This window comes from Acipenser ruthenus, chromosome 4, assembly GCF_902713425.1.
Source record: "Acipenser ruthenus chromosome 4, fAciRut3.2 maternal haplotype, whole genome shotgun sequence".
NCBI classification, from domain to species: Eukaryota; Metazoa; Chordata; class Actinopteri; order Acipenseriformes; family Acipenseridae; genus Acipenser; species Acipenser ruthenus.
Genome location: NC_081192.1, coordinates 92,404,093 through 92,431,794, shown reverse-complemented (window position 1 = coordinate 92,431,794; position 27,702 = coordinate 92,404,093). Strand labels below are relative to the sequence as shown.

At 35.3% G+C, this 27,702-nt stretch overlaps 1 protein-coding gene across 1 annotated transcript in view; it reads right to left on the bottom strand.

Annotated features, from left to right (window-relative positions):
- Positions 1–15,334: 15,334 nt before the first annotated feature.
- The window catches only part of LOC117400454 (cadherin-6-like), a 41,709-nt gene continuing 29,341 nt past the window's right edge, over positions 15,335–27,702 (bottom strand). Inside the window, exons 8-12 of the mRNA XM_059023100.1 lie at positions 19,644–19,780; positions 18,816–18,937; positions 17,758–17,866; positions 17,308–17,559; positions 15,335–17,077 (exon numbers count right to left, since the gene is read on the bottom strand). Of these exons, the coding sequence (XP_058879083.1) occupies positions 16,587–17,077; positions 17,308–17,559; positions 17,758–17,866; positions 18,816–18,937; positions 19,644–19,780 (1,111 nt within the window). The 3' untranslated portion in view covers positions 15,335–16,586. The remainder of the gene's footprint in view (positions 17,078–17,307; positions 17,560–17,757; positions 17,867–18,815; positions 18,938–19,643; positions 19,781–27,702) is intronic.

Below are 27,702 nucleotides of genomic sequence, written 5' to 3'. Positions count from 1 at the left end.
AGTTGATTTGTGAGGATTATAATATCCAGTTTATGAAAGTTTCAGAATTCCTATGCAGTAGTGTGACAGAAAGACAATGATTCTTGGTAGTAAATCTCCCTCCCAACCTGTGAGGGCGCTAAGCAGCGAGAACAGAGTTCTTTGGACTGGCTGGTCTGACAGTTCTTTCTCAGGGCCGGGAAGTCAGCCAGTCTGGATGAAGGCGAGACTCCGTTGCAAGAACGCATTGACCCGGAAGGTAAACGATTTTTTATTGTAACCTCCGTTTTTGGTTATTAATAAGTGACCGAGAAGGACCTGTGTTTGGTGAAATAATCGTGAGTGTTTGTTTTGTTCTGTCTATTTGTTTGTTTGTATTCACTAGACAGCTGACACATTCCGGAGCTGTCGCCAGAGGCCAGCACAAACCCAGAACAGCACGGTCTTTCAGAACTGTTTATCTCAGCCTAATGGATCCAGTTATTACTGATAATCTGATTTGGATCCCTATAGTAATTCAACTCAATAAAGCAGGGAGCCCCCCTTATCAAATAATGTATGGTAACAGGCAGGGGTCGGCAACTTGTCCATACACGGACATGCATGTCTGTGGCAAGAGTTATCAGTGTCCGTGGCAGTGAATACATCTAATACGCACATGCATGTAATTGTGTATAACATCCGTTTTGTTTGTCCATGGACAATATGTTGTTGTTTTTTTTAAATGTCCGTCACCACTCGATATGGTGCTGACCCCTGGTAACAGGGGATTTCAAAAGACAGAAAACATTTTTTATATGTATTACTGATATTTTAATTTTTTTTTCTATTTTAAATTCAGACCTCATAATCTGTCACTGACTCTTTAAAATGTTAAGATTGCCTGACGGTCATTTTAAATATTAAGATACACCTTGATCAATTAGTTCAGTCTTTTCGCAGGAAGTTGAAAAAAAGGCAGACCAACATCACAGTGTCTTTTTAAAGTTTGGGAACAATATTTTTGGTTTTCTCTGCCTACATTTTAAAAACAGCATTCTTCCAAACAGTAAGTAATACATATAGGCAGTTTGCATTAATTGTAATTAAAACAATGTCAATGTTCAATCATTTACATAGAATTACAGCAGGATCTGCATGTTCTTTTCCCCGCACAGCAGATTACAGCATGCTGCCTGATGCAAGTGTTGCATTGCAGCATTTCATTATTCCTGACACCAGGTGGCAGAATAAAACAGAAAGATTCCTTATAATAACAGCACGGGGCGCTGTGGCCTTTTGGAAGACAAAAACCTTGCAGCTAAAAACAGGACTTTTTTTAGACAGAAAGTCAGGAATTTTTTGTTTTTTATATCATGCAATCATTGAATGTTATTTATTTTTGGCTTCTGAATAGTTGGCTTTGACTACCACTATACCTGGAAGTGTTTATGGAGGAATCCCAAAATGTCAGCTCTTTATTATTTAAGTAATGGGCCATGTTTGAGAAGTATATCTTCTTGATACTCGCTACACACGCAGAACTACTCTTATAGTTTAATAATGGGCTAAACCTGGAAGAGTCGTTAAGATCCCTCTCTGGTCCTGATTCTCACTTAGAAAGTTACCATACATTAACTTTCCGACAGCAGCAAAAACTATAATAGAAAAAAACAATCATAGATACAGCTAGTGTAGTTGTTGCTGAGGTGGCTACGGTGGTTAGAAGTTGATACTGCGGAGTAAAAAAATCTATATATATTTTGTTTCTAGACCGACTACATTTTCACCTTAACACTTTTTTTGTAAGATCATAAAATATACAAAACAAAAATGAAAAAATGAAAAGCGTCTCCTCCTAATTACATTATATTATATCTACATTTGACATGTGTATGTCCGTATAATAAACGTAGTCACTATCGCACTAACATAATGAAAAAAAACAGTATAAAACAAATACAGTTACTGTTATTTTTACAGATTATATAAAATAAATGGCAAGAATGAATATATACAGCAACATAGAGATTACAGTTACAGTTTATGCATGCATATATTTCTAAATAAAGTATTTCTAAAATTCAAAATATCACAACATGTATTTCTTGCATGTATTAGATGTTTTCGTTGTTCATTGAAATGTTTTCCAGATAACCTAAAGTAGATAAATGGATAAATAAGACATCTCTAAATCATTTTAAGATATTTTAAATAGTATTAAGATATCTTAGTGAGTTTAAGATATCTTAAATTAATGTTGATATCTGTAATTCATTTTCAGAAATCTTGAAGTGAAATGGAAGTCATCTAAAAATATATTGAAATACATCCTGTCGAAGTAAATATATCTCTAAATCATTTTAAGATATCTCTAAATTGTTTCCTGTTCATTTAGATATATATGTAAATCATTTAGAGATATATTGAAATGAACAGGAAGTAATTTCAAGATAATTCTAAATGATTTTCTGTGAACATTTTTTAAATGGACTTCCTGGCCATTAAGAGATATCTTTAAATAAACAGGGTAATTTCAAGATATCTCAAAATGACTGTGAAAATATGGCAAGTCAACTGATATCTCTAAATGAACAGGAAGTAATTTAGATATCTTGAAATAACTTCCTGTCTAGTTTAAGATATCTCTAAATGGCAGTTTGGCATACCATGCTTGCAAAATCCACATGGTTTATAGATATCTACATAGTTTTTAAAGATATCTGTAAACCAATTTGAGATATCTTTATTTCATTTTTAGATATCTGTAAATATCTGTAATAGCATTTTAAGATACTCTAAATGATCATTTGTCTTGTCATACAGAATCACACGTCTGATAAACAACTATATGTAATGTGTTTTGTTGCATTTATCATACAGTTCTTGAACTCATATTTTCAGTTGCTGTCAAGATGAAAAATCACTTGATAGCAGGAAACCAGATTATCATTGTTGTGTTTTTCCTGCTTTTCCTGTCGAAAATGACCTCTCAGAACTTATTCAGCCAACAACAAGAAGTGGTAATACTAAGATATAGTATTCACTGACTTTTTACCATGAGTGATTTATTGTGTAGAAATGACCCATTCAGTAGAATTGCTTGTTATAATGTATTGCCTACACTAAATTCTGCTGTCCAGAGCCAAACTGAGTATACACTTTTAGTGTCATACTGCAAAAGTCAATTTATGTCTGATTATACATAACACAGCAAAATATTTAACATAAAAACATGTTAGCTAATAAGCTGCTAGGAAGTTACACCTCTCTGTGACTGTGTTTGCTCTTTCATCCATCATGTCCTGGTTGTTTACGCTGAACAAAATGGCAGGTATTTTATTTTTTCTCATATCAGTTTAATATATAGAGAGGCTTCATTTTTCACAAATTAGACTTAATAATAACTACATAATTACATTGCATAAATACAATATATTTGTAGGGAATATAACTGTTGAGAGTGTTTGGGAATTCCACCTGTTTTAACACTCTTGACTTTTCTTAGCCCTTCCCATTTTAAGGATTGACTGGCTGTGTTTGTTTGTGCTGGGGAAAGAATGAGAGTACCTGGAGGACTGCTGTTGGTGAGCACATTTAAACTTTCTTCTTTTAGTTTTCCCATGCTGCTATGATTTTGCTTTTTTTAATAGATACTGGTTTTTATTTTAAAACTAAGTTTAATCATGTGTTATCTAAAGGGTTGAATGTGTGAGATACTAGGAGTGTTCTGATTTTCTTATTGTAAACAATTATACCATTTAATGTGCTGTGCTGTATGCCATTTTATTCAGAAATATGTCCTTAATGAAGTCAGTGACCTTAACCCTCTTTTAGCAATATAGCCATTTGTTGGGCTTTAATTACATTTGCGTTACTTATCCCCTATTCTCTCAATGCTGTAAGTTTAGGAACTATATCTAAACGTAACTGTTTTTTTGCCTTACTATTGACTTGGACTGATTGGTTGCTTTTGAATTTGATTTGTTCTGGTTCTGGTTAATTGTATTGATTTATTTTGGCATTTATATGGTTTAAAAGTGTATTTTCTTTATTGGTATAGTTGTCCATGGCCTTGTGATTCTTGGTTGTGTGAAAATGAAACTTTTGTAATTGTACGCTTTATTACTCAACCTGTGTATGGGAAAAGTATAAACCTACATAATTTTATGTAGCCTAGTATTCACCTAGGTTACACAAGCTCTTTACAAATTATTCAGTGTTGGCTCTAACATATTAGAGCTAAAAACTAGTACATTACTCGCTGTTAATGGATGCTTCTCAGCCAATCTGAAATGATTTTTTTTATTCATATGCTTTATATTAACTAAATACATTTGCAATACAGTTCTTGTTTTGTAACCCAATGAGGAAACGTAATAATGCCTTCTGAGATAAATCGAGAGAGAAAGAATGTCTGGAATGCTTTCATAGTACCCCCTGCTAATGAATGACTGCTGTCATATCATTATACAGCATAATCGGTTTGGAAAATTACACAATTGTTTACACAAATGTGCTGTGCTGTCCACTATTTTAGAATAATTAATTTGCATATAGAGTAGAACTGTTCATAAATATATTATAGACCTGCAATAAAAACCAGTTTCATAGACTTCATTATTCACATTAAGGATTTATGTGTGTTTGTATTTATGTGTGCTAACTTGCGTCAACGGTCTCAGGTGTGTTGGAGAACAGTTACTCAAACAGACATTTTCTGCTAAGAAGCAGAACTTATTAAGCTTTTCTTTACCTTTTTAATTTAGAATGTTAAAAATGATGCATAATGGCAATTAGTGCAGTCTTGTTTAGTATTATAGATTATTCCATGGCAGTGAATTACCACTTTTAATTTGCTAAATATTTCTAATCAGTAAAATAGACTTTAAAATACCAGTAATATATCAGCTGCATGCAGCATATATAGATGCATAGTGTGCTACGTTATGTTATCTTATAGCCTATGAAGTCATTGTGAATGACCAATTCTCTTTTTAGTTCTATGCAATGAATTGGTATCTCAGCCCACTGAACTGAATAAAAAAGCATTGGCTTCACTCAAACAGCAAACCATAAGGTTCAAAGACAAACATCTTACCCTTCAACCAAAGAGCAAGCTCTGTAGTAAAGAGGTACGTTTGTGTCTTATGCTGATGTCAGTATTAATTCATGAGCCACTAGGAGGAGATCCATGACCACTATAAGTATACATGTTGCAAAGGTTCAAGAGATGATAGGAAAGGGTAAGTTAGGAGAGCCTTTGTCTTATAAACATTTAGGCTTAAGCAAGGTGGCTTTAAATTGTATACAGTCAGCAATCAGAAAAAAAAAACTTTGATCTGCAAAACAAACTAAGTTTCTACACTTGAAGCAGTCTTTGTAATTACTCTGATGTTGCCGATAAGAACTAATTATTTTCCATACATAAAATTGCATTTTAGAATGATGCTGACTGTCATTTACAAATTGTAGGTTTGAGGTAACTAGGAATCTTTGTGCTTAAAGCTGAACTTATTTATCTAGCCTTTTGAGTCAGAAATCTGCTTTTGCTTTAACACAGTCAGTATTGGCAATGTCAGAGTATTGGTTTCTGAGTACGAGTACATATTCCAAAACCTTTGAGATTCAGATGCTATTTATGAAACAGTAATTAGTAATTAGCTCAGAAAATGCTGATCAGTTTAGACAGATCCCAATGGAGGACGTGTTGCCAAAGACTGACGTACTAATGGTCCCTCCTTCCCCCCTGGATTGGGTCTCGATCTCTGAACTTGAGATTGACATTCGTTACACCCCTATTGGAACCAGGAGCTGATTAAATAGATTAAAAAAATAAATTGTAATAGCAAAATTATGAGGAAACAGTGAATCAGTATCCTCATAGTTAATGCCACCCTAGTAAAGGAGGTTGCATAAAAGGTTGCTTTATAGTACATGGTTATAAAACCCAGTCATATCTTTCTGTGGTTTTGTGAATTTGGCCAATGGTATCTAAACACCCTCAGTTAGTTAGAACGATGTTACCTATGTGTAGATAATCCCAGATGAAAACCGTCTTCCTTTGTAGTCACCTTGGCTCTTATCCTTTTCTTCCGAACACCATTAATAAAAGCCTTCATCTCACATCTAAGTCATACCTTCAACTTCATCTCTTCTGTATTCTGCATGGTTTCCTTTGGTTCCTCATATATCAAACTGACAGCCACACTGCCAAGATCAAGGTAGTATTGGGTTGTAGAGCACATATTTAAAGACGCTTTTCTCCTTTAAACTGTATGTAAAGTGTGATATACTAACAACAGGATTTTTGTATTGACAAAGCATATGAAGCTGTTAATCTTAACATATTTTGAAATCTTACTTCTGCTACCAAAATACAGTACTGAAATTGATTGAGTAGGGAACTGTTGTTATATGGTGCTTCTAAGGCACAATAGATTTGCAGCCTGTCAACCACCATGGGAAGATTAAACTATCATTCATTGAACCAGGGGTGAAAGTAAATGCCTAATATTATATTAAATAATTCATCAGAGGGAGTGGTTTGTTCAGCAGTTCTGGATTTTTGTACAGTAATCTTCATCAAGTCACCATGCTAGTCAGTAACCTTAAAGTGTCCTGATAACCCTGACTGTCCAGACTAACAATTTAGTACATAATCATCCCATGGGAATACCATGTTTGATACATCCTTGGTATTATTATGTTTACAAAATGATTTCTCAAGTCAATATCACATACGTAGCCTAATTATGTGATATTAAACCATCGATGAAGGCTGTACCGCATTTTAGTTGACTGCAATTAGAGTTATGCTTCCCTTGCCGAAGGCAAAGGCGCTAATGACAGTCAAGGTCAACTACCACATGGTATAGCCTTCACCAAGTATTTTCTTTAAAACAACACTTTAAAACATAGATTTACCTTGAACTTGTAATAATTTGTCAGGTACCCTTGAGGACAATAGTCCACATTTTTGTATTAAAAAAGCAAGGATTACATAAATATTATGTATTAGCAAATTATTATTATTATTTTTTTATTTATTATTATTTATTTGTTAGGGTTTTAAAACTTCCCTATTTATAGGACATTGGACATCTGGACATTACCAGAGAAATTAATGGAGCAATTACTGAACAGTCTGTGTAAGATGGAGCCTGCACTAGCTAAAAGAATTGAATCTGTTCAGTCTTGAACAACGAAGACTATGCGGCGATCTGATTCAAGCTTTCAAAATTCTAAATGGCATGTCGACCCAAGGGACTTATTCGACCTGAAAAAAGAAACAAGGACCAGGGGTAACAAATGGAGATTAGATAAAGGGGCATTTACACAGAGAATTGTGGGAGTCTGGAACCAACTCCCCAGTAATGTTGTTGAAGCTGACACCCTGGGGTCCTTCAAGAAGCTGCTTGATGAGATTCTGGGAACAATAAGCTACTAACGACCAAATGAGCAAGATGGGCCGAATGGCCTCCTCTCATTTGTAAACTTTCTTATGTTCTTATTGGAGCATCATTCGAGCTGGAAGGGAGTGGACTGGCTGGTGCGTTAGTGACAGGTACAAGATTCACTGCTTGATTGGCAGGTTTTGAGGCAGAGTGACGTTTGGATACAGCTGAGGATAGAACTGTGGACCAGATGTCTTTGCTGAGCATTTTATGTTTTTTATTTTTTAAGTTATAGGTCAGGGTAGCTTATCTTAAGCCATTTTCATTAGTATTGATTTTGAAGGTGTTTCCAGGCAGCTCTCACAGACCTCTGCCATGACGGCAAAGTGTAACTGTATATCAAATCACACTTTAAACAGAAGCCCTCTTGGTTCATTGGTGTTTAAGATGCCAGATGATTTGTTTCTGTTGATCAGGCTTAGAGATAAATTCATGCTTCTCAGATTTGTCTTTCCGTTCCCTGCGCATTTTTTATAATCATTCTGACAAAAACATTGTTTGCTGAAGTAAACTCAGTATTGTGTACGATATTTAAATTTCTACTCAGGGGAGGATTGTTAAGGTGCCTATTAGTGCCAGCTCTGATAGGGATGTAACTTTGAAACATTGTACTCATTTACTTACAGAGGCATGAAAATGTTTAAGTCATCTGTACAGTAGACTCACACTAGCAATTTCAAATTCAGTATCAAAATAATTTTCAGTGAACCAATTCTTAAAAACAAACACTGACAATTTGGTTTTCTGTCTTGTTTTTAGTTAATTTCTTTGCAGTTCTAGATTTTCTAGATCTGGTATGTTGATATGCCTTTCTGTACTGTTGTACTAAGGTTTTGTAGCAGATTTTCAACAGCAGCTGCTGGATCAGGTGTAGAGGAGGACGGTAAATGTACTCAATCCGGTATTGATACGTCCCCAAATAAATCAAAATTTACATAACTAGACTCAGAGTTTAGGTAGTTTGTCATGTTGTCAGTTTACTGAAAAGTGAAAAAGCTGGTATACGCGTGGATTGATTTAAAATTTGATTCACAGATGATGAGGTAATGTTCCAGAGTGCATGTGCTGTCTGATAGAAGCCGGCTAAAGCTGGAAGCTGATTGGCTGATGGTATTGAATTGTTTTCTAATTCTCAATATATGAGGGTTAAAATGTTGTGAATAGGGTCTTGCATTCAGTAAAGTGTTCCAGAGTGTATATTTTAATACAGTAGAACAGATGGCAGATCCCTTAACATCTGTTTCTCAATAGATTGCAGCAATACTTTGCAGCTGCTATTGTTTGTACATAAATCATATGGACACCTAAAGAAGTCCCTGTGGTGGCCAAGGTGGCTGTGGATATATTGTTTATTTGAAACAGGAGATGTTGCCGTCCAATGAGTATCATTTCAAATATTTAGTTGCCAAATTTTAAAATTGTAAAACCTTGTCACTGGTTTTAAATACATTGCTTATGTTCAGCATACTGTATATTATGCTGTTAGCGTTGCATAATTGTTTAAAAAGACCCGATTGTCAATGTGAAGAAACATATAAAACAAAAGCCACTTTCTCTGACCTTGAGTCCCAAATTACTGTCAACACAAAGATATTACACATACAAGAAATAGTTATGCATCCACTGAAATATTAATGTCAGGAATTTCAGCTAGAAAATGCCTCAAATAAAATATTTACATTATATTAAATTGATGTATAGCCCTTTATTTCTCATTTGGCAATAGCTATGAAAATGTGAAGGTTACAAATAAATGAGCAAAAACATTTAGAATGGATTTCAAGAGAAAACAAGTAAATATTGCAATTGAAACACCTGCATGAGGCTTATGTAGAGATTACTTCTACTGTTGTACAGATGGTATGATACCATACCAAGCCTTCTCTTTGGCACATGTAACTTAATATGTACACCATGTATAATAGATCCTGCTTAATCAGCACAATTGAAAAAGTGTTGCATATTTTATCACACAATAGATAAGCTTTCACTTTTCTCAATGTTCAGTTGTATTTTTTAATCCTCGTGATTTTCAGAATGATGTAACTTGAACATTTGAATTATTATTCCACTGATATGTACAACAATATCAGTGTTTAAGAATTGTATACATCACTCATAGATCATGCCAGGTTGGCGTGTATGGGGTCTACCAGAGGTATCCTCTAAAGCAGGATTTGTTGAGAACAATTACCATTTCATCAACACAAACAGGATTTCTCGCCATGACGCTAAAATACAAATGTAAGATGTTTCACCACAATCTAAGAGTTTTCGCACATAACGAGTATTTTGTCATGGATATAGAGATGCTTCTTCCTGGTTTTGGAAAGATGCTGTTATATGATTTCCATTTACATGAAAGTAGATGTTAAAACTTCATGCTGATTTGAACTCGGCTCTTGCCAAGAAAAGCACCAACTAAGACATAGCTTTACAGTAAACTAATGTGATCCATCTGCATCTCCATCCATTTGTGTTTCTTTCCATCTGATGATGTAGATATCCTTCTGCCTGGTGTTGATGGCTGAAGTGTAATGCTGGCTCCAGCGATCAGCTTATTTTGCCTCCCTAGCGCATCAGCACACACAACGGCTGCGATGCTGGCTCCAGAGATCAACCACAGTGTGGTCTCTCCAGCACATCAGCATGACAACCGTCTGGATTGAGCTAAGTAGGGTACATCTCTGGGGTCTTCAAGTGGGCACCTTCCATCCTCTGTGTTTCGTCGACTAGCCCACAATACCTCATGAGGGCTCGACGGTGATTCTGGCGTCCCAGCCTCACCCCTCTCCGTCCCCCACTCAACTCAGCCCAGCTTACTTACCAGTAGATCAGCGTTGCTTTCTTTCTATTGTGCTTGAGATCCCCAGCCAGAATCTTTCCGTCTCAACCACAGTTAGTTGCTGCTCCGTTCTGCTGCTTCAGATAAGTTCTTCACTGTGCGATGCAACTCTTGGCAGCCCTGCAAGTGATTTTCAAAAAATGCAACACATACTGTAATAATTAAACACAAAGTGTACTGTGTGATTTATAATTTTTTTTAAGTTATATTTTTCTCGTGCCTTTTTCAAAGTAAGAATAAGTAAAGGTTAGAGAGGATTTTTAACACATATCATTTAATTTAATTTAATTAGGAGGCTGTGTGGTCCAGTGGTTAAAGAAAAAGGGCTTGTAACTAGAAGGTCCCCAGTTCAAATCCCACCTCAGCCACTGACTCATTGTGTAACCCTGAGCAAGTTACTTAACCTCCTTGTGCTCCGTCTTTCGGGTGAGACGTAATTGTAAGTGACTCTGTAGCTGATGCATAGTTTACATACCCTAGTCTCTAAGTCGCCTTGGATAAAGGCGTCTGCTAAATAAACAAATAATAATGATCTAAGAACATACAAAAGAGAGTTTAAAAAAGAAGCAGCTTTCCAATCACTTGTTCAAGTCAGAATTGATGTATTCTTGCTCAAATGGCTCCTGACATGACTGTGCCTGCTAGTTATCACTGTCATAATCCTCCATATTTCATGTGCACTTTTTTTTTTTATAGAAGTTCAAAATGAACATAATCAAAAAAAATGTATAATAAACTAGACTGTTTCGACCTATTATTGTAATATTATTTTAGTTGTTTATGGAATAGCCTGTGAAAAATGTGATAAAATCAAATATGTTGGAGAGACTGGATCTACTTTATATAAAAGAATTCAGAACCACCTTTCATTAATTAGAAATAAAAAAATGAATGAACATATAGTACAGCACTTTACTAGTCAGGGACATGACATAAATGATGTAAAGTTTGTAGTATTAGAACAGTTCAAATTAGACAATGCGACATATAGAAGAATAAAAGAAGGTAAATGGATAAATAGACTGAACACGATTATGCCAGCGGGACTCAACAGAAAAGAATGAACTAATTAACTTCAATAAATATATAACATTTAAATAAATAAACAAAATTCATTCAAAAGTTGTGCATGCTGATGCACAGGGGAGGCCAAATCTAGACTGATCCTCAGAGCCAGCATTGCATGATATAATAAAAATATGAGTTTATATAAAGTAGTGTTAATTAGAATTAATACAAATGCAAAGATAGAAGTAAAAATGATGTCACAATATATAGAACACCATTACATCATGTAAGAATAAATCATGGATTTGAATGTAAACAATAACAAGTAGTTGTCATGCCGTCAAAAACCTATAAATACCTCCAATGTTTTGATTCAAACACAGGCTCCCTTGAGAAAGATATGTACAACATATCGAAACGTTGGGCAGCTGGCTCTTTGAGCTAATATATATATATATATATATATATATATATATATATATATATATATATATATATATATATATACACTACCGGTCAAAAGTTTTAGAACACCTCCATTTTTCCAGTTTTTATTGAAATTTATGCAGTTTAATGTCTCAATGTACTCTGAAATTAAAGCATTGAACAAATAAACAATTGGAGATAAAAAAAAGAAATCATGGAATCGTTTTGTTTAACAAAATGTAATCTAAATTTTTGACTCATCAAAGTAGCCACCTTTTGCAGATATAACAGCCGAACACACCCGTGGCATTCTTTCTACAATGAAAATCAAATATTGTTCGGAAAGTTCTTCCCAACACTGTTGCAGAAGTTCCCACAAATGTGTTGCACTTGTAGGTTGCTTTGCTTTCACCCTTCTGTCCAGTTCATCCCAAACCAGCTCGATGGGGTTTAAGTCTGGAGACTGCTGGCCATTCCATGATTTGAAGCCTACCGTCTTGTTCTTTTCTTCTAAGGTAGTTCTGACATAGCCTGGAGGTATGTTTTGGGTCATTATCTTGCTGTAGGTTGAACCCCTGACCAACTAGGCGTATACCAGAGGGTATTGCATGGCGCTGCAAAATGCTGTGGTAGCAGTTTTGGTTCAGGGTGCCACTCACTCTGTGCAAGTCGCCGACTCTGGATCCAGCAAAAGAGCCCCAGACCATCACGCTTCCTCCTCCATGTTTGACAGTTGGTGTCACACACCGAGGAACCATCCTTTTGCCTACTCGACGGCGTACAAAAACCCTGCGTGATGAACCGAAGATTTCAAATTTTGATTCATCGGTCCATAAGACCTTCTTCCAGTCTTCAGTAGTCCACTGGCAGTGCTTCATGGCCCAGGCAATCCTCTTTTTCTTATTTTGCCATCTTAGCAATGGCTTTCTTACTGCCACTTGACCTGTCAAACCTGCAGCTCGAAGTCTTCTCTTCACAGTTGAAACTGAGACTTGCTTACTTTGACCAGTGTTAAGCTGTGCTTGAAGCTGTTGTCCTGTGAGCCGCCTATCATGCAAGCTGTTGACTCTCAGAAACTTGTCTTCTGATTCTGTTGTGGCTTTGGGTCTGCCAGACCTCTTCCTGTCAGAGTTTCCTCCAGTTTCCAAGTGCCTTTTGATGGTGTAGGAAACTGTACTCACTGACACCTTGGCTTTCTTTGCAATTTCTCTAAAGGAAAGACCTACACTTTTAAGGGTTATAATGGTCTGTCTGTCTTCCTTTGTTAATTGCCTTTTTCTCACCATTATGAGAGCAATATACTACTTCCTGCAGTACAATACTGTCCAAATAATGCTTAAGAGGGTGTAGTAACACAGTCTGTTCCAACACTGCTTTTATACAGACAGAGGGTTTGTAAGTAATCAACAAAAGTTGGGACACCTGTAGGAATTGTTAGCATCAATTTTCAAGGCTTGATTTACTTCCATTGCTGCAGAACAGCTGTAAGTTGTTAACCCATTACTTGTTCCCTGAAAAAGGCCTTTTTGTATAACTCTGAAATGTACATTATTTTTCAGTTTTTGGTAACCTAAACTTTTTTTTACCGCTTATCTTTGTACCATTTCAGGTTTTTCACTGGACTTGAACTGCTTAAATTTCAATAAAAACTGGAAAAATGGGGGTGTTCTAAAACTTTTGACCGGTAGTGTATATATAGTTGATAAGAAAAAATATAAAAAAATAAAATTGAAAGTTTAAAAAAACATTTATTTCAGGACATTTTGGGCAAATGCCCTTCTTCAGCTGTTTAAAAAGAAAAGTAAACACAGTGCAGTAAACTTGTTGATTTTCAAATATTCTGAGGATAATGTTACGATGATGTCAGAATTTAATGTTCATTCCAAGAGGCTCCAAAGTTCCAAGTTTGAAGATAAGTTCACGTTTTCTTTGCTTCCAAGTAGAATTTGTACAAAACACTGACTGATTCCACAGATGGTGATGTCTTCAGCAGTGTGATTATTTCTGTTGATGTGTCAGGCTACTGGAAATGTCAAGGTGTTGATTCGAATGCTTTGTAAATGTTCCACAAAACGATCTGCTAAACGTCTTTTAGTTTCCCCAATGTGTATAATTGGTTGCATTTTGTGCAGATGATGCAGTACACTACTCCTTTAGAAGTACATGTAAAGGGCTGGTGGATGTGGAGTGATGATTTAGGACCTCTGATCTCAGTTTGGGAGTTAATATATATATATATATATATATATATATATATATATATATATATATATATATATATATTATGTCGTACATCGTGGCCTGTTGCATGGGACTGTGCCTTTTAAAGGTTCTGCAGAAGGGTGAATTTCACTATGCTGTAGATGGGTCTTGCTGTAGAATTGTAAAATTTCTTTGCACAATTTTCTGTACTTCTCTGTTGGTGGGATGGTAAATGAGAACTAGAGGAATTCTGTTCATTGTGTGTTTTTTAGTGGTATGTAAAGCATGCTTTCTGTCTAAAAACGAAATGCGGGATTTAGCACTGTTGATGAAAACCGCAATTTGCAAAAAATCCACACATTTCCACACAAAAGTGAGGAAATCCACACATTTCCTCATTTTTAATGAACAAGTCTTGATCACATCTGAGTCTTAAATGTTGGGAATAGGAAACTGAGTCACGGCAAGCCTTTGGGTGTGAGGAGTCATATTGTAGATATGAATGAGAGTTGGTAGGTTTGTAGTGAATAGTGGTGTTGATAGTGAAATTCTCAGCTGTGATGGAAATGTCTAAAAACGATATACTGGTGCCGGTCTCTCAGATGGCCCATGTGTATTCTAAAGCTGGGTGGGAATTTGATGCTGACTGAATGTCCTGAAATAAATGTTTTTGTTTTTTTTTTATTTTGTTTAATCATTTAAACTTTTTGTGTACATCAATTTTATTTTTTTTTATATTTTTTATATTTTTTCTTCTTCTCAACCTTCATTTTTGTACACTGCAGTTCAACCTTCTCTGAAACCTATTTTAAGATGCAGCCCAATGTTTGGAGAAAAAAAATAAAACATCAAATAAATATGCATTTCCAAAGATACAACCTCAATTACGCATATGGAGGCACTTTGCGGCCATCTGCTATCACACAGCATTACAGTTATGTTCTGTTTCTCATTTTCCTGTTTTTCTCCCAATTTGTGAACTGTGGTATTGTTTGACATGTCGAAAAATATAGGGGTTTGATCAGCATTTCCATGCTAGTACTGTTTGTTATAAACGCTGAAATTCTAAAAACTTCTCTTCAAATGATGCTTCTTTGAAAATGGCTGCTTGTATGTCATGGATGATTCAAGATCTGGCAGTAACATTTTGGTTCGTCTTTTCCCGGCAGTAAGCCACATTGCTGCTTGTGTATTCAGGCAGTGACGTGTTTGTTCGTCTTCCTCGACAGTCAGCCACATTATTGTTTGTGTACTCTGGTAGTCACATCTTTTGTTCGTGATTTTAATACACGCATCACTATACTATACTCAAATTTAAAACAAAAAGCAGACATAAAAATGATGACATCCAAAACTGACCCTAAATTTTCTAAATAAAATGTAATTACTCATAGTGAACTTGAAAATGTACACTTTTATCAGTTTATTATATCTTACACTGTACACAAATACATAGGCATTCAGGTAATGCTGATACCCTAAACTTTTGTTAAAAAAATGCATCATATGAAATGAAAAGTTGTAGCTGGTTGAAGTTGAAATTGGTTGAAATTGGTTGAGTCTGTCGCACCTGTTAGGTAGTGTGTAGACGTAATTTAAATGTGTGCTGTATTTACAGATACACATAAAACTAATAATGCAAAAGTACTGAAAGAAAAGAAAATATTACCTCACCCTAAACAACTTCATAGTAATTTGAGGAAGATCATGCTTACTATCCGGTTCCAAAATGAGTTAAAATAGGCACCTGGATTCAAAGGATTGTTGCAGACGACCGCTTGGTCTGGAGTGCAAATATCTAGAAACTGCTTTACAGTAAATCAGATGCTTCTATGAGCAAGTACATTTTCTATTAAGCAATTGTATTGGAAACATGACATTAGTTTATTTTGTCTGACTACCTTTGTTGCATTCTGTCGGTAAATTGATTGAATTCAAGTATAAGGGCATAATTATTATAGTCATATGTAAAATATAGTAACAGGCTATAATAATAATAATATAATAAACTAGCATATTAAACAAGAATATTGCGTATATTTTGGGGGGCTGGCAGCAGGCCTGCTAGTTAGTAAATACCGGTAGCTTATATTTTTGCAAAAAAACCTAAAAAACTCAAGACATATATTATTGTGTGATAATATATTCTGGACCATACATTATTCTATTTGTATTTACAAATTGTTTTATTAAAAATAAATATAAAAATATAAATATAAAAAACAATGTGACTCAGCATTCAAACAACATGTACTGTATAATGCATGTTACACATTTTATCTGTAGGGTATACAGTCTCCAACATTGTATACATCAAGGGATTAATTTAAACCACAGGTTGACTACTAAACCTTACCAATCTTTTACATTAACATTTTGTCTATACTGTATAATAAAACAAAAAAAGATGAAATAAGTTTGTCATTTTATACATGTGTTTTTATTCCAGATTTGAGTAAAAGAATGGTGTATTTTTTTCTTAAACACCGGTATATAATACTACTACCTTTCTTCTTTTAGATACAAAACACATTTTCCACAGCATGTTCACAAAAGTCCTAAACCATTCAAATAAACCATTAGGTAAAAAAAATCAGAAAGTGAAAAATGGGTTTCTTGTTAAACAATATTCAAGTCTGCACGTTTTAAGTTTCCAAATAACACTTCACTTTGTTATTTTCACATTTAAACTAATAGTCTTTGTCACTGTCTTTTCCAATATACATATCTGCTAGTTTTTTAAACTTAGGTCCCCAGTTACTGAGGTAATCGTAATCTTGGTCCCCATCTGTTGCTGCTGACTCTACTGAGCTTAAGGACTCTGCTAAGGATCCATTTCCTTCATAAGCATATGTTGCAAGTGAGTCATAAGGTGGTGCAGTTGGATCAGTATCATTTTCTTCTAACCTATGGTTAATGAAATCTCTGACATCTGCATTATCCTTAATAGGTGATGTCCGGCGAAAGGGGAACAGCATTTCTGGTATTATATCCCTCCGCAACTTGTTTGCATCCATCACTTTTGGATTCCTTAGTGTTCCAATATCAAAGGCCTGTGTGTCCTCTTCTCCACCTCCTTCATCGTTGTAGCTGACAATGTTGTCTCTGACGTCCTCTTTGGAAATGATCAGAGGCTCCTTCTTCTTCTGCCTCCTTAGGGCTGCAAACAGCACCACTATAACTGGAGAAAACATAAGTCTGTTGTAGATGTACAAAACATTCCAAATACAATCATACATTTATCTTTAATCCATGAAAGGAATAGCCTGCATGCTTTAACATTTATGTATCACTGACTTTTTAAAATCTGTGTATACTGCTTCTATGCTACCAGTTGTTTTATCCTGAAATTGCATAATATTAGTATATATACTGTTGTTAGTTTCAATAGGAAACCAAAAAAATACTTACTGAGAAGAATAATTATACAGAGGAGAATGGCAATAAGAGCTCCAGTGCTGAGACCAGCAGGAAAGATCAGAGCTTCAGCATTACAAGACTGCATGTTGCCTCTGCTGTCACAGGCACATACCCTGACAGTCAGCGTGCTTGTACTGCTCTGAATAGGATAGTCATTGTCAGATATTACAACTGACAAAAGGTAGGTATTCGTTTCATGTCGACTGAATCCACCTCTTTTTGTCAAAATGCTGGCGGTGTTATCTGTAAAAAGAATCTCATCAGTCTTGTGCAGTAATACAAATTATCTAAAATGATAGCCATATGTATTGTGTTTTTTATTTTTAACTTAGTACTGGTATATTTATGTTTCAGTAACAAAAACACAAACAATTTTAACAATGGTCATCTCTGGAAGAATACACTTTCCTTTTGGATTGATTGATAGATAAATGTATTTACCTTCATTGTCATTGATTGTAAAGTTTGGATTCATAGTATTTAAAGTGAAGAAGAATTTGTGCCCAACAAGTGGCTCATCTGTATCCACTGCACTTATGGTCTGGATCAACTATGGTTTAAAAAATGAGAACAAAATGATGTGCTGTTACTGTCATGGGATACTTTTTGGTAAAACTATATTTTGATTTCCATTATGAGCTACATAATTACTTAGGAAATATATTAGTCATACATTTGAATACATATGAAATGGACATACTTTGATTATGTATTCCACACTTATTCCACTTAAAAATACAACCTAAACTAATCACAAACAGTTACAGCATTAGCACCAACAGATGTGAAGTTTCTTAAATTAGTAAGAGTTTAATGTACCATCAATTGATGCTTTGTTCATAAGAAATATAAATTAAATAAATGAAATAATCACCTGGCCGCTAAATGTAAATTACATTACTAATAACATAAACTAAATTAAAGCAGATATTTCTAAAATACGCTTTCACTTGCAGTCTTAACAAATAATGCATGAACAGATTACAGATTGTGTTTTTATAAATGAAGCAATAGTTGGATATTTCAGTTATATGAATCATATAAAACACTAAAATCATAAGTTAATTGCCATTAATTGGTACTCAATTGTTAATGTAAGCAAAGAACAGCCAACACATTAATGAATGGATTTAATGAATACCTGCTGATAAATATTTCTTAAAAGCAATTCCGAGTTCGAGTATCAGCACACCCCAAGTAATCATCGTAGTTCACTTGACTTAATAATAATAATAATTCATTGGTAAACAATTACAGTGCTCACCCTTTATAACGCTATAGTGGGAAGCCATAGTTACAAGACTGTGCTATTTGTGTTCTGCCTTATGACGAGTATAAAAGGGCTACTGTAATGGCATTATGGAGCAAATGGGAGCCACACCCTACTGTGTTATAACCGATTCCACACTATATAGAGGTGCGTTATAAAGGGTGAGCACTGTACTTCTTCAAATACAAGTTATTCCAAATTAAAATACACAAAGCTACAAGTAATTTACCTGTCCAGCTTTTACATTTTCACAAACAAATGTCTCATAAAACATTGCAAATTCTGGAGCATTGTCATTTACATCCAAAACCTTAATGAAAACTGGAACACGACTGGTCTGCTTGGGATTACCTAAAACAGAAATAAGCAATAAATAAGCAATAAATATAAAATCATATAACGGCAGATAGCAATAGATATGTCCTTAACTGCACAGTTGCCTATGACATAATAGGTAACAGACATTCAACTGTTCCATCTAATAGATTATATATACAGTGTATATATAATCTATTTATATATATATATATAAATTTACAATTCCAAACTAAAAGGTAAGTAGAACCTGCAAATGTAATCAACATGTGTGTGTAAATATTATAGCGACATACACTGAGTTTAGAATGTGGATATCTTTATCATTTATCTTGTGATCTCAACACATCACACCCCACAGTCCTTAATGAGCAACAGTGTGATTTGTCTTGGAAAAAGTAACACATATTAAATGCACATTTCCAAAATCTGGAATAAATATAGTGCAAAAAGTACAAATTGGGTCCAAAAAGTCATTGTAAATATAGCCACTGACACCCAGTTTACAGTTCTAGATATCTGACACATTGAAGTCATACATAAACTGATAACTTATTGCACAATTGATACATTTTAATGATTAATGTGAGTCACCTCAAAAATATATATAAAGATGAATGCTGAGTTACAGTACCAGTATTTTTTGTGAACTCAGAAAATAAAAGAATCGTAATTATACACCACCTTATCTAATATTCTCGCTCTATATATATATAACATAACATATTGAGAGTGAACTTACTTATTTCAGTGGCAATAACTGAAATATTGTGCCACGGCAATGTTTCTCGATCGAGGTGTTTTAATATGGAAATTGAGCCATTCGTAGAGTCAATATTGAACATTCGGTCCATATCAGTATGTCGATCTACAGAATACCTAAAATAACACAAAAGATAAATCTGTTGAATTATGTTTTCAGCACCCTATTATCTGCTTCCTTAGTAATAAACTTAATAAGGTTACAGTATATTGTAGTGACCCAGTCAGTGCAGGTCAGCAGGACTTTTGTTTTGTTTGTTTATGTTGTTTCGCTGGGTCCTGTGCCTTCACGTTATCTGTATTGTTCCGGGGTGGGACCATGCTAGTTTCGGGTGTGTGGGTGTGTGTATGTGAGCTGCTGTTGGGTGCGGACCATGTCATCTAGTGGTGTGGTCCAAACACAGACCCTGTTAAACTAAGAAATTAGTTTTGTTAGCCCCTGAATCCCTTCTATGTCTCCTGCTTTGAGCCTCAAGACCACGGGTTGTTACAATATGAACAATTTGCTTTAAATATAGTACATGCAAATACAGTTAACCCATGAACTTACCAGTATTTTATGAACTTTTTTTATCATACACAATCATAACCAAATTGATATTTCAACAGAAAAACAAAACATCGGCCACACAAGGACTATCTATATAGGTGGGACGGACTGCACTTAAACAGAAAGGGAACCAATCTACTCGGAGAAAGGATCCTTGAGGAGGTTCAGAAGCATTTAAACTAGAAAGGGGGGAGAAAACAAAAAAACAGAAGGGAGACCACATCTAAACAAGGGCAACAACTCAGGTAAGACAACTATTAAATGTATTTATCTTAATGCTAGAAGTCTTAGAAACAAAATGTTAGAACTTGAAGCTACTGCACTAACAAGTAACTACGATGTGATAGATGTTACAGAAACTTGGTTGTCTGAGAGTGATAGAGACGAATATAACATTAGTGGGTACACACTGTATAGGAAAGACAGGCAGGACAGAAGAGGCGGAGGGGTAGCGCTATACATAAGAAATAGTCTTGAAGCCCAGGTGTTAAATCAGGACAAAGAAAACAATGCAGAATCAATATGGGTCAGAATAATGGACAAAAATTCAAAGGGCATAATAATAGGAGCATGCTATAGACCGCCAAATTCAGACGCTGAGCAAAATAATCTGTTATACAATGACATTCGAAATGCATGTAGAAAAGGTGAAGCCATACTAATGGGGGATTTGAAATTCCCCTGTATAAAATGGGAGAACCCGGTGGGGAGCACGACGGACGAAATTGAAATGGTGGAAATGACAAATGACTGCTTCCTAACGCAATTTGTCAAGGCACCGACTAGAGGGGAGGCATGCCTTGATTTTGTCTTTTCAAATAATGAAGACAGAATAACTAAAACAGAGGTCAGAGAGCCATTGGCAAATTCAGACCACAACATGGCCTCATTTGAAGTGATTTATACTCAAAAAGTAATGACTAAAGCTAAGGTTTACAATTTTAGAAAAGCAAACTATGAAGGTATGAAACAGAGACTAACAGAAGTAGATTGGAGTAAAATAGAGAGAACATCCACAGAAAAAGGCTGTTTTTTAAAAATGTAATACTAGATGCGCAAAACAATTACATCCCAAAAGTAGACAAATCTAAATCTAAAACAAAATGGCCAAAATGGTTTAATAGATCAATTAAAAAAAATATTCAGCGAAAAAAGGCACTTTACAGAGCGTTTAAAAGGGACCAAAAACAAAGTACACAGAAAGAGTACTTAGAACTGCAAACACAAGTCAAAAAGGAAGTTAGAAAGGCCAAGAGAGAGATAGAAATCAATATTGCTAAGGGGGCTAAAACCAATTCCAAAATGTTTTTCCAATATTATAACAGCAAGATAACATTCAAAGAGGAGGTTAGATGTCTAAGAGACACAAATGGCAAAATCATAGATGAAGAAAAAAAAATTAGCAAATATATTAAATGATTACTTTTCACAGGTTTTTACAAAGGAGGACACGGACAACATGCCCCACATGTCGACCTGTTCCTATCCAATTTTAAATAAATTTTGCATAACATAGGCAGAAGTGTTAAAGGGACTAGGAGCTCTTAAAATAAACAAATCCCCTGGGCTGTATGAGATCCTCCCAATAGTACTCAAAGAAATTAAAGAAGTTATTTACAAACCGCTAACCAAGATCATGCAACAGTCTCTTGACACAGGGGTTGTACCGACACACTGAAAAATAGCAAACGTAATACCGATCCACAAAAAGGGAGACAAAACCGAACCAGGTAACTACAGACCAATAAGCCTGACTTCTATTATATGTAAACTTATGGAAACTATAATAAGATCCAAAATGGAAAATTACCTATATGTTAACAATATCCTGGGAGACAGTCAGCATGGTTTTAGGAAAGGGGGATCATGTCTAACTAATCCACTTGACTTTTTTTTTCTCAAACTGAACGCAGTAGGGATTCAAGGAAATGCGTGCACGTGGATTAGGGAGTGGTTAACATCTAGAAAACAGAAAGTACTGATTAGAGGAGAAACCTCAAAATGGAGCGAGGTAACCAGTGGTGTACCACAGGGATCAGTATTAGGTCATCTGCTCTTCCTAATCTACATTAATGATTTAGATTCTGGTATAGTAAGCAAACTTGTTAAATTTGCAGACGACACAAAAATAGGAGGAGTGGCAAACACTGTTGCAGCAGCAAAGGTCATTCAAAATGATCTAGACAGCATTCAGAACTGGGCAGACACATGGCAAATGAAATTTAATAGAGAAAAGTGTAAAGTATTGCTTGCATGCAATAAAAATGTGCATTATAAATGTCATATGGGAGATACTGAAATTGAAAAAGGGAACTATGAAAAAGACCTAGGAGTTTATGTTGACTCAGAAATGTCTTCATCTAGACAATGTGGGGAAGCTATAAAAAAGGCTAACAAGATGCTTGGATATGTTGAATTGAAGTGAGAAGTGTTGAATTTAAATCAAGGGAAGTAATGTTAAAACTTTACAATGCATTAGTAAGACCTCACCTAGAATATTGTGTTCAGTTCTGGTCACCTCGTTACAAAAAGGATATTGCTGCTCTAGAAAGAGTGCAAAGCAGAGCAACCAGAATTATCCTGGGTTTAAAAGGCATGTCGTATGCAGACAGGCTAAAAGAATTGAATCTATTCAGTCTTGAACAAAGAAGACTACGTGGCGATCTGATTCAAACAGTCAAAATCCTAAAAGGTATAGACAATGTCAACCCAGGGGACTTTTTTGACCTGAAAAAAGAAACAAGGACCAGGGGTCACAAATGGAGATTAGATAAAGGGGCATTCAGAACAGAAAATAGGAAGCACGTTTTTTACACAGAGAATTGTGAGGGTCTGGAACCAACTCCCCAGTAATGTTGTTGAAGCTGAAACCCTGGGATCCTTCAAGAAGGTGCTTGATGAGATTCTGGGATCAATAAGCTACTAACAACCAAACGAGCAAGATGGGCTGAATGGCCTCCTCTCTTTGTAAACTTTCTTATGTTCTTATGTTCTTAATTTGAAATGAGACCTGCTGTGTATACAATTCTTCATCTTAACATTTAAAAAAAAAAAAAAAAATTAGCTTTTTTTTTAAAATAAAACTAAACAGTTTTTTTTGTTACCATTTTAAAATAAGTTGGATTCAAGTAACCTATAAACATCTACAATATAATTTTGTAACTACTATACACTCAACATTTCGACTGAACTGAATAAACACATTCACATTTAGGTTTATCCTCAGGGCACTGGGTGAACAGGGTACTAATATTTTGGTTTATTGATTTAAAAAAGCTGCTTTAGTTGGGAAAAACAAATATAACAAATGTGGTTTGTCATGATGTACTATGGATGGCGATGTTTACAACAGAAAAAATGGGACTGGTATGCTGGTGTTATACTTTTGTCAATTGAATCGAATTGGTGGGCAGCATTTTGTTTTAATTGAGGTGGGGCTATGCTAATATGTTCAAATTAAGAATACATTTGGGACACCTGGTATCGTAAAATACATATAAAAATGTACATTTGACCATCTAGCAAAACAAAATAGTTCAGCACAGTCTCTAAAAAAGATACAGGTTGGCAGCTTATGATAACGATGCAATGGAGTGTTGTATGTAGGCCTATTTGCTTTATATTCAGCACATACTGTTTTTTGTAAATCAATGTCTCCAAGGCAGATCTTACTCACAAGACAATCTTATTTGAAATCTATTGCTTTCAACAAGTACTATTCTGCTCACTCTGTAGATCCGTAATGTTGGAGGTACAGTGGTAATGTTTGTAGGCTATAGCCTACCCCATATACATGGGCTGAATCATATCTCCCTATATTTTTATACATATCATTTTAACATTGTTAATTTTTTACTTGGTATTGTTACAAACGCATTCACATTTTGGATGTTTATGGAATATAAGTCAAGCTATCTTTGTTTGTGTTCAAATTGTATTTATTGATACAATATATGATGAAAAGACAGGTGGTTATTGAACCTGGCTATTTTGGTAACACTTTAGTTGAGGGATCCGATATAAGTGATTTAATTATGCTATTAACAATTATAGAATATGATCAGAAATAATAAGAGTATTAGTATACACTACTGTCATTGTTTTTTGTGCTATTTTGCTTATAACGGATATAGCCTGTCTGTCTTTTCAGGTCTGTTTGTCTTTCTATCCCTGTCTGTCTGTCTGTCTTTATATGTCTGTCTCACCAATTATATGAGGTTGCTTTGTTTTTACAATACAGTTATTATACACGTTTGCCATTGTTTTGTTTTGCTATTGTTTATAATCACTTATAATGGAGCCCTACACTAAAGTGTTACTGCTGTTTTACCCCTATACCATCTGTTGTTTTCTAATAATTTTTAAAATCCAAATACAATTTAAATGTGTGTCTCGCCTATAAGACAAGTCGTGGATTTGCGAATGAGATTTCTTTGCATTCTTGTCACAGTTATATGAAGTTTTTGTACTTGTCCCTACCATATGATTAGACTATTTGATTTTTAATCAACGATTAATATTGACATTTATTTTAGAAAGAATTTACCAGGTTTTTTTCAATCTTTATTTTTGCAATTCAAGCAGAGAATGGGTGAAATCAACCTTTATGCTTTAAAAAAAACCCAGACTTTTCATGCCATTGAAAAACATCTCATTTAGCGAAACCCCTTTATCATATTTAACATGCAACAAAACCATGGTTACCAACATTCTAATTGAAATAACGTTTGGTCACAGTGGAGCTATACCTTGTAAAGTTCCTACACAAACTTAAATAGTGCATTGTGGGTAAAGAATGTTCTGGCTTGCTAAAAGTCGCTATTAACATTGCCTGTGTGTGAAGATGAGATAAAACAATATTCTTAAATAAAATTAAAGCTTTAAAACACATATCTGCTACATAAAATACATAAACACATATATGTAGGTTAATTAAATATGATTGTCGTATCCACCTGTCCCCAGTAACAGAAACTGGTATTTGTTTGTTGATTTACTGGATATATATAAACTAATTATAAAATGGAATGTCATGATGCTGCATGCTGATTGGTCAACCAACATTCCAAGCTGTACCAATATCCCGCACAATGTCACGATTAGGAACAACAGCAAATCTCTGTACTTGTGCTAACCACTTATCACTGTGCCATGCAACGTCAAATACATTACCTGTCAAAATGCCTTGCTGTCAAGGAAGATACAGGTGGACATAACTGTTTGCACACATAACAGTTGAAGAATGGTTACAGAAAGAAGTGGCATCGATTCACAAAAGAAAAAGCTAACCTGTCATGCTGAAATACAAAAATGTAACATTGACATGCTAGAAAAAACTCGAAATGAAATTAATACCACTTAACAAACCAATTGGGCAGTTAAAACCACTGTCTAAAAAAGTATACCATTTGACTCAAAATGAATTACAAAAGAACAGTTACATAATATCCTTAAAGATTTCTATGGCACAGTCAGTAATTATATAGGTGAGAAATATACAATAAGCAGCTATGTGGGGCTCTGTGCTGGAATAAACAGGCATATAAATGATCCCCCACTAAGCTTATCCTGAAATGTAATCAATGAAACAGAATTCACAACTTCAAACAATGTGTTAAATAAAATAAGATGATTAAAAAACAGAGACGAGAAGGCCAGGATAAAACACAACATAACCCTGCAATAACGGAAAGAGACAAATAATTAGACATTCTGATGCCCTAAACCCTAACACAGCTACAGGTCTTGTTAGCAAAGTTTGGTTCGATGTCCAGTTAGTTTCGGACACAAAGAAAACGAAGGAAACAGACAACTAAGAGCGGATTCCTTTATTATAAAAACAGATGAAAACAGAGCTAAGAATGCCACCACGACCTTTAATGAAAGTACAAACAATCTCAAAAATCCCTACGAACAGAACAAAGAATCTCATGTTTGAAGAGCCTGGAAACCACTTCTGCCCTATAGCTTCACTGAAGAAGTAATTTCCGGAAAATCCACCTGCCTTTTATCTTCATCCCAACAAAGCAGAACAAAGTACCGTGAACTCTTGCACTGTTTGGTATACACTAGAGCCAATGGGAGTGAATTACCTTCCAACAATGTTACCCAGAATATGCAGGAAGGCAGGAACCTCACAAATTACAGAAACTGTCCAACGCGGCATTGCAAGCGAGAGTAATTATATCCGTCTGCGGTCAAAGATCTGAGACCAGTTACGTGGGCACCGTCGCTAGAAAATAAAAAGTGCTTGAGCAACATCTTGCCAGAAAAACACTTCACGCCATCGCCAAATAAATAAACACACTTAGATGAAAGCAAAACCTCTTCTTGCATTTCATTGCCTCCTTCTGCAACAATTGACAGTTAGTTGAAAACTAAGCAAGCTTTTTATAGTTAATTTAGTCAGGCAAATGAACTGAAACACAAATAAGCAAGGGTTTAACACTAGAACCGCTGAAATTTCTGACTAGTTATAACCACTGCAGCGGTTCATTTGACATCTATATTTTAAAACAGCTTCAATATGAAAATGTAAAACAAACTATCGGATCCAACGTAATATTTTTATTTATGAACACCATATATAACATTTGCACAGCAAAAACACTATATACATTGAAAATTAAACTTGTTTTCTTTTTCTTCAAAAAGAGCACATATACATAAATATGAATAACTACAATAAAATAAACATTACACAATAAACTACTGTGTAAACATAACTTATGCGACGGAGTTCAAAGGCACATCTGTCACAGTCTAATTAGTACAATCCACACAGAAAACACGCTTTTCAACTTTACCAGTGCATGTACCACAGACTGCCTTTTCACAACAGGTGCAGACATCCAACGTTTTGTTTCTGTTGCATTTAGCAACCTGGCATTGTGTTTTCTTCCATGTGCCAGTGGGCACAGCGTTGGCTGAAGGTTGAGGGGCTTTTGCAAGCTGGCTTGCGCTTCTCTGATCAAAATGTTTCTAATGCCGTAGCTCCAGGGCTAGCTGCAAAATGAAGTCCCTCTGGGAGATTGTGTTCCCGGTGCACTCCTTGTACAAAACAAAAGCCAGGTCCAAAACATTATAAAAACAGCCACAGGCCACCTGCGAGAACCACCTTTGACAGAATACTGCCGTGCCATTGAAGTACATCCATGAAGTACATCCATACCATACTTCGTTGCGTTATAAAATGGTCTCTGGCTTTCATTTAGCATCAGTCCCGATGGTCACTGATCTGTGCAGAGAGCTTATAATAATAATATATGATGTGTAAAATGACTTTCATCAGTGTTTCAACCACTCAGCAGGATTATAATACTGTAGTGATCGCGGTTAACGCAGACAGGCTCATTACACAGGGCGAGGCAATCCACACACAGGTGGAGGGCGGGCGCGAACCTGGGACCTCTCGCACAGAAAAGCATAGCGCTGATACCGCTGTACAAAAGAGCCGGCTCCTTTGCAAGGAGCGTATATCAGGCTTATG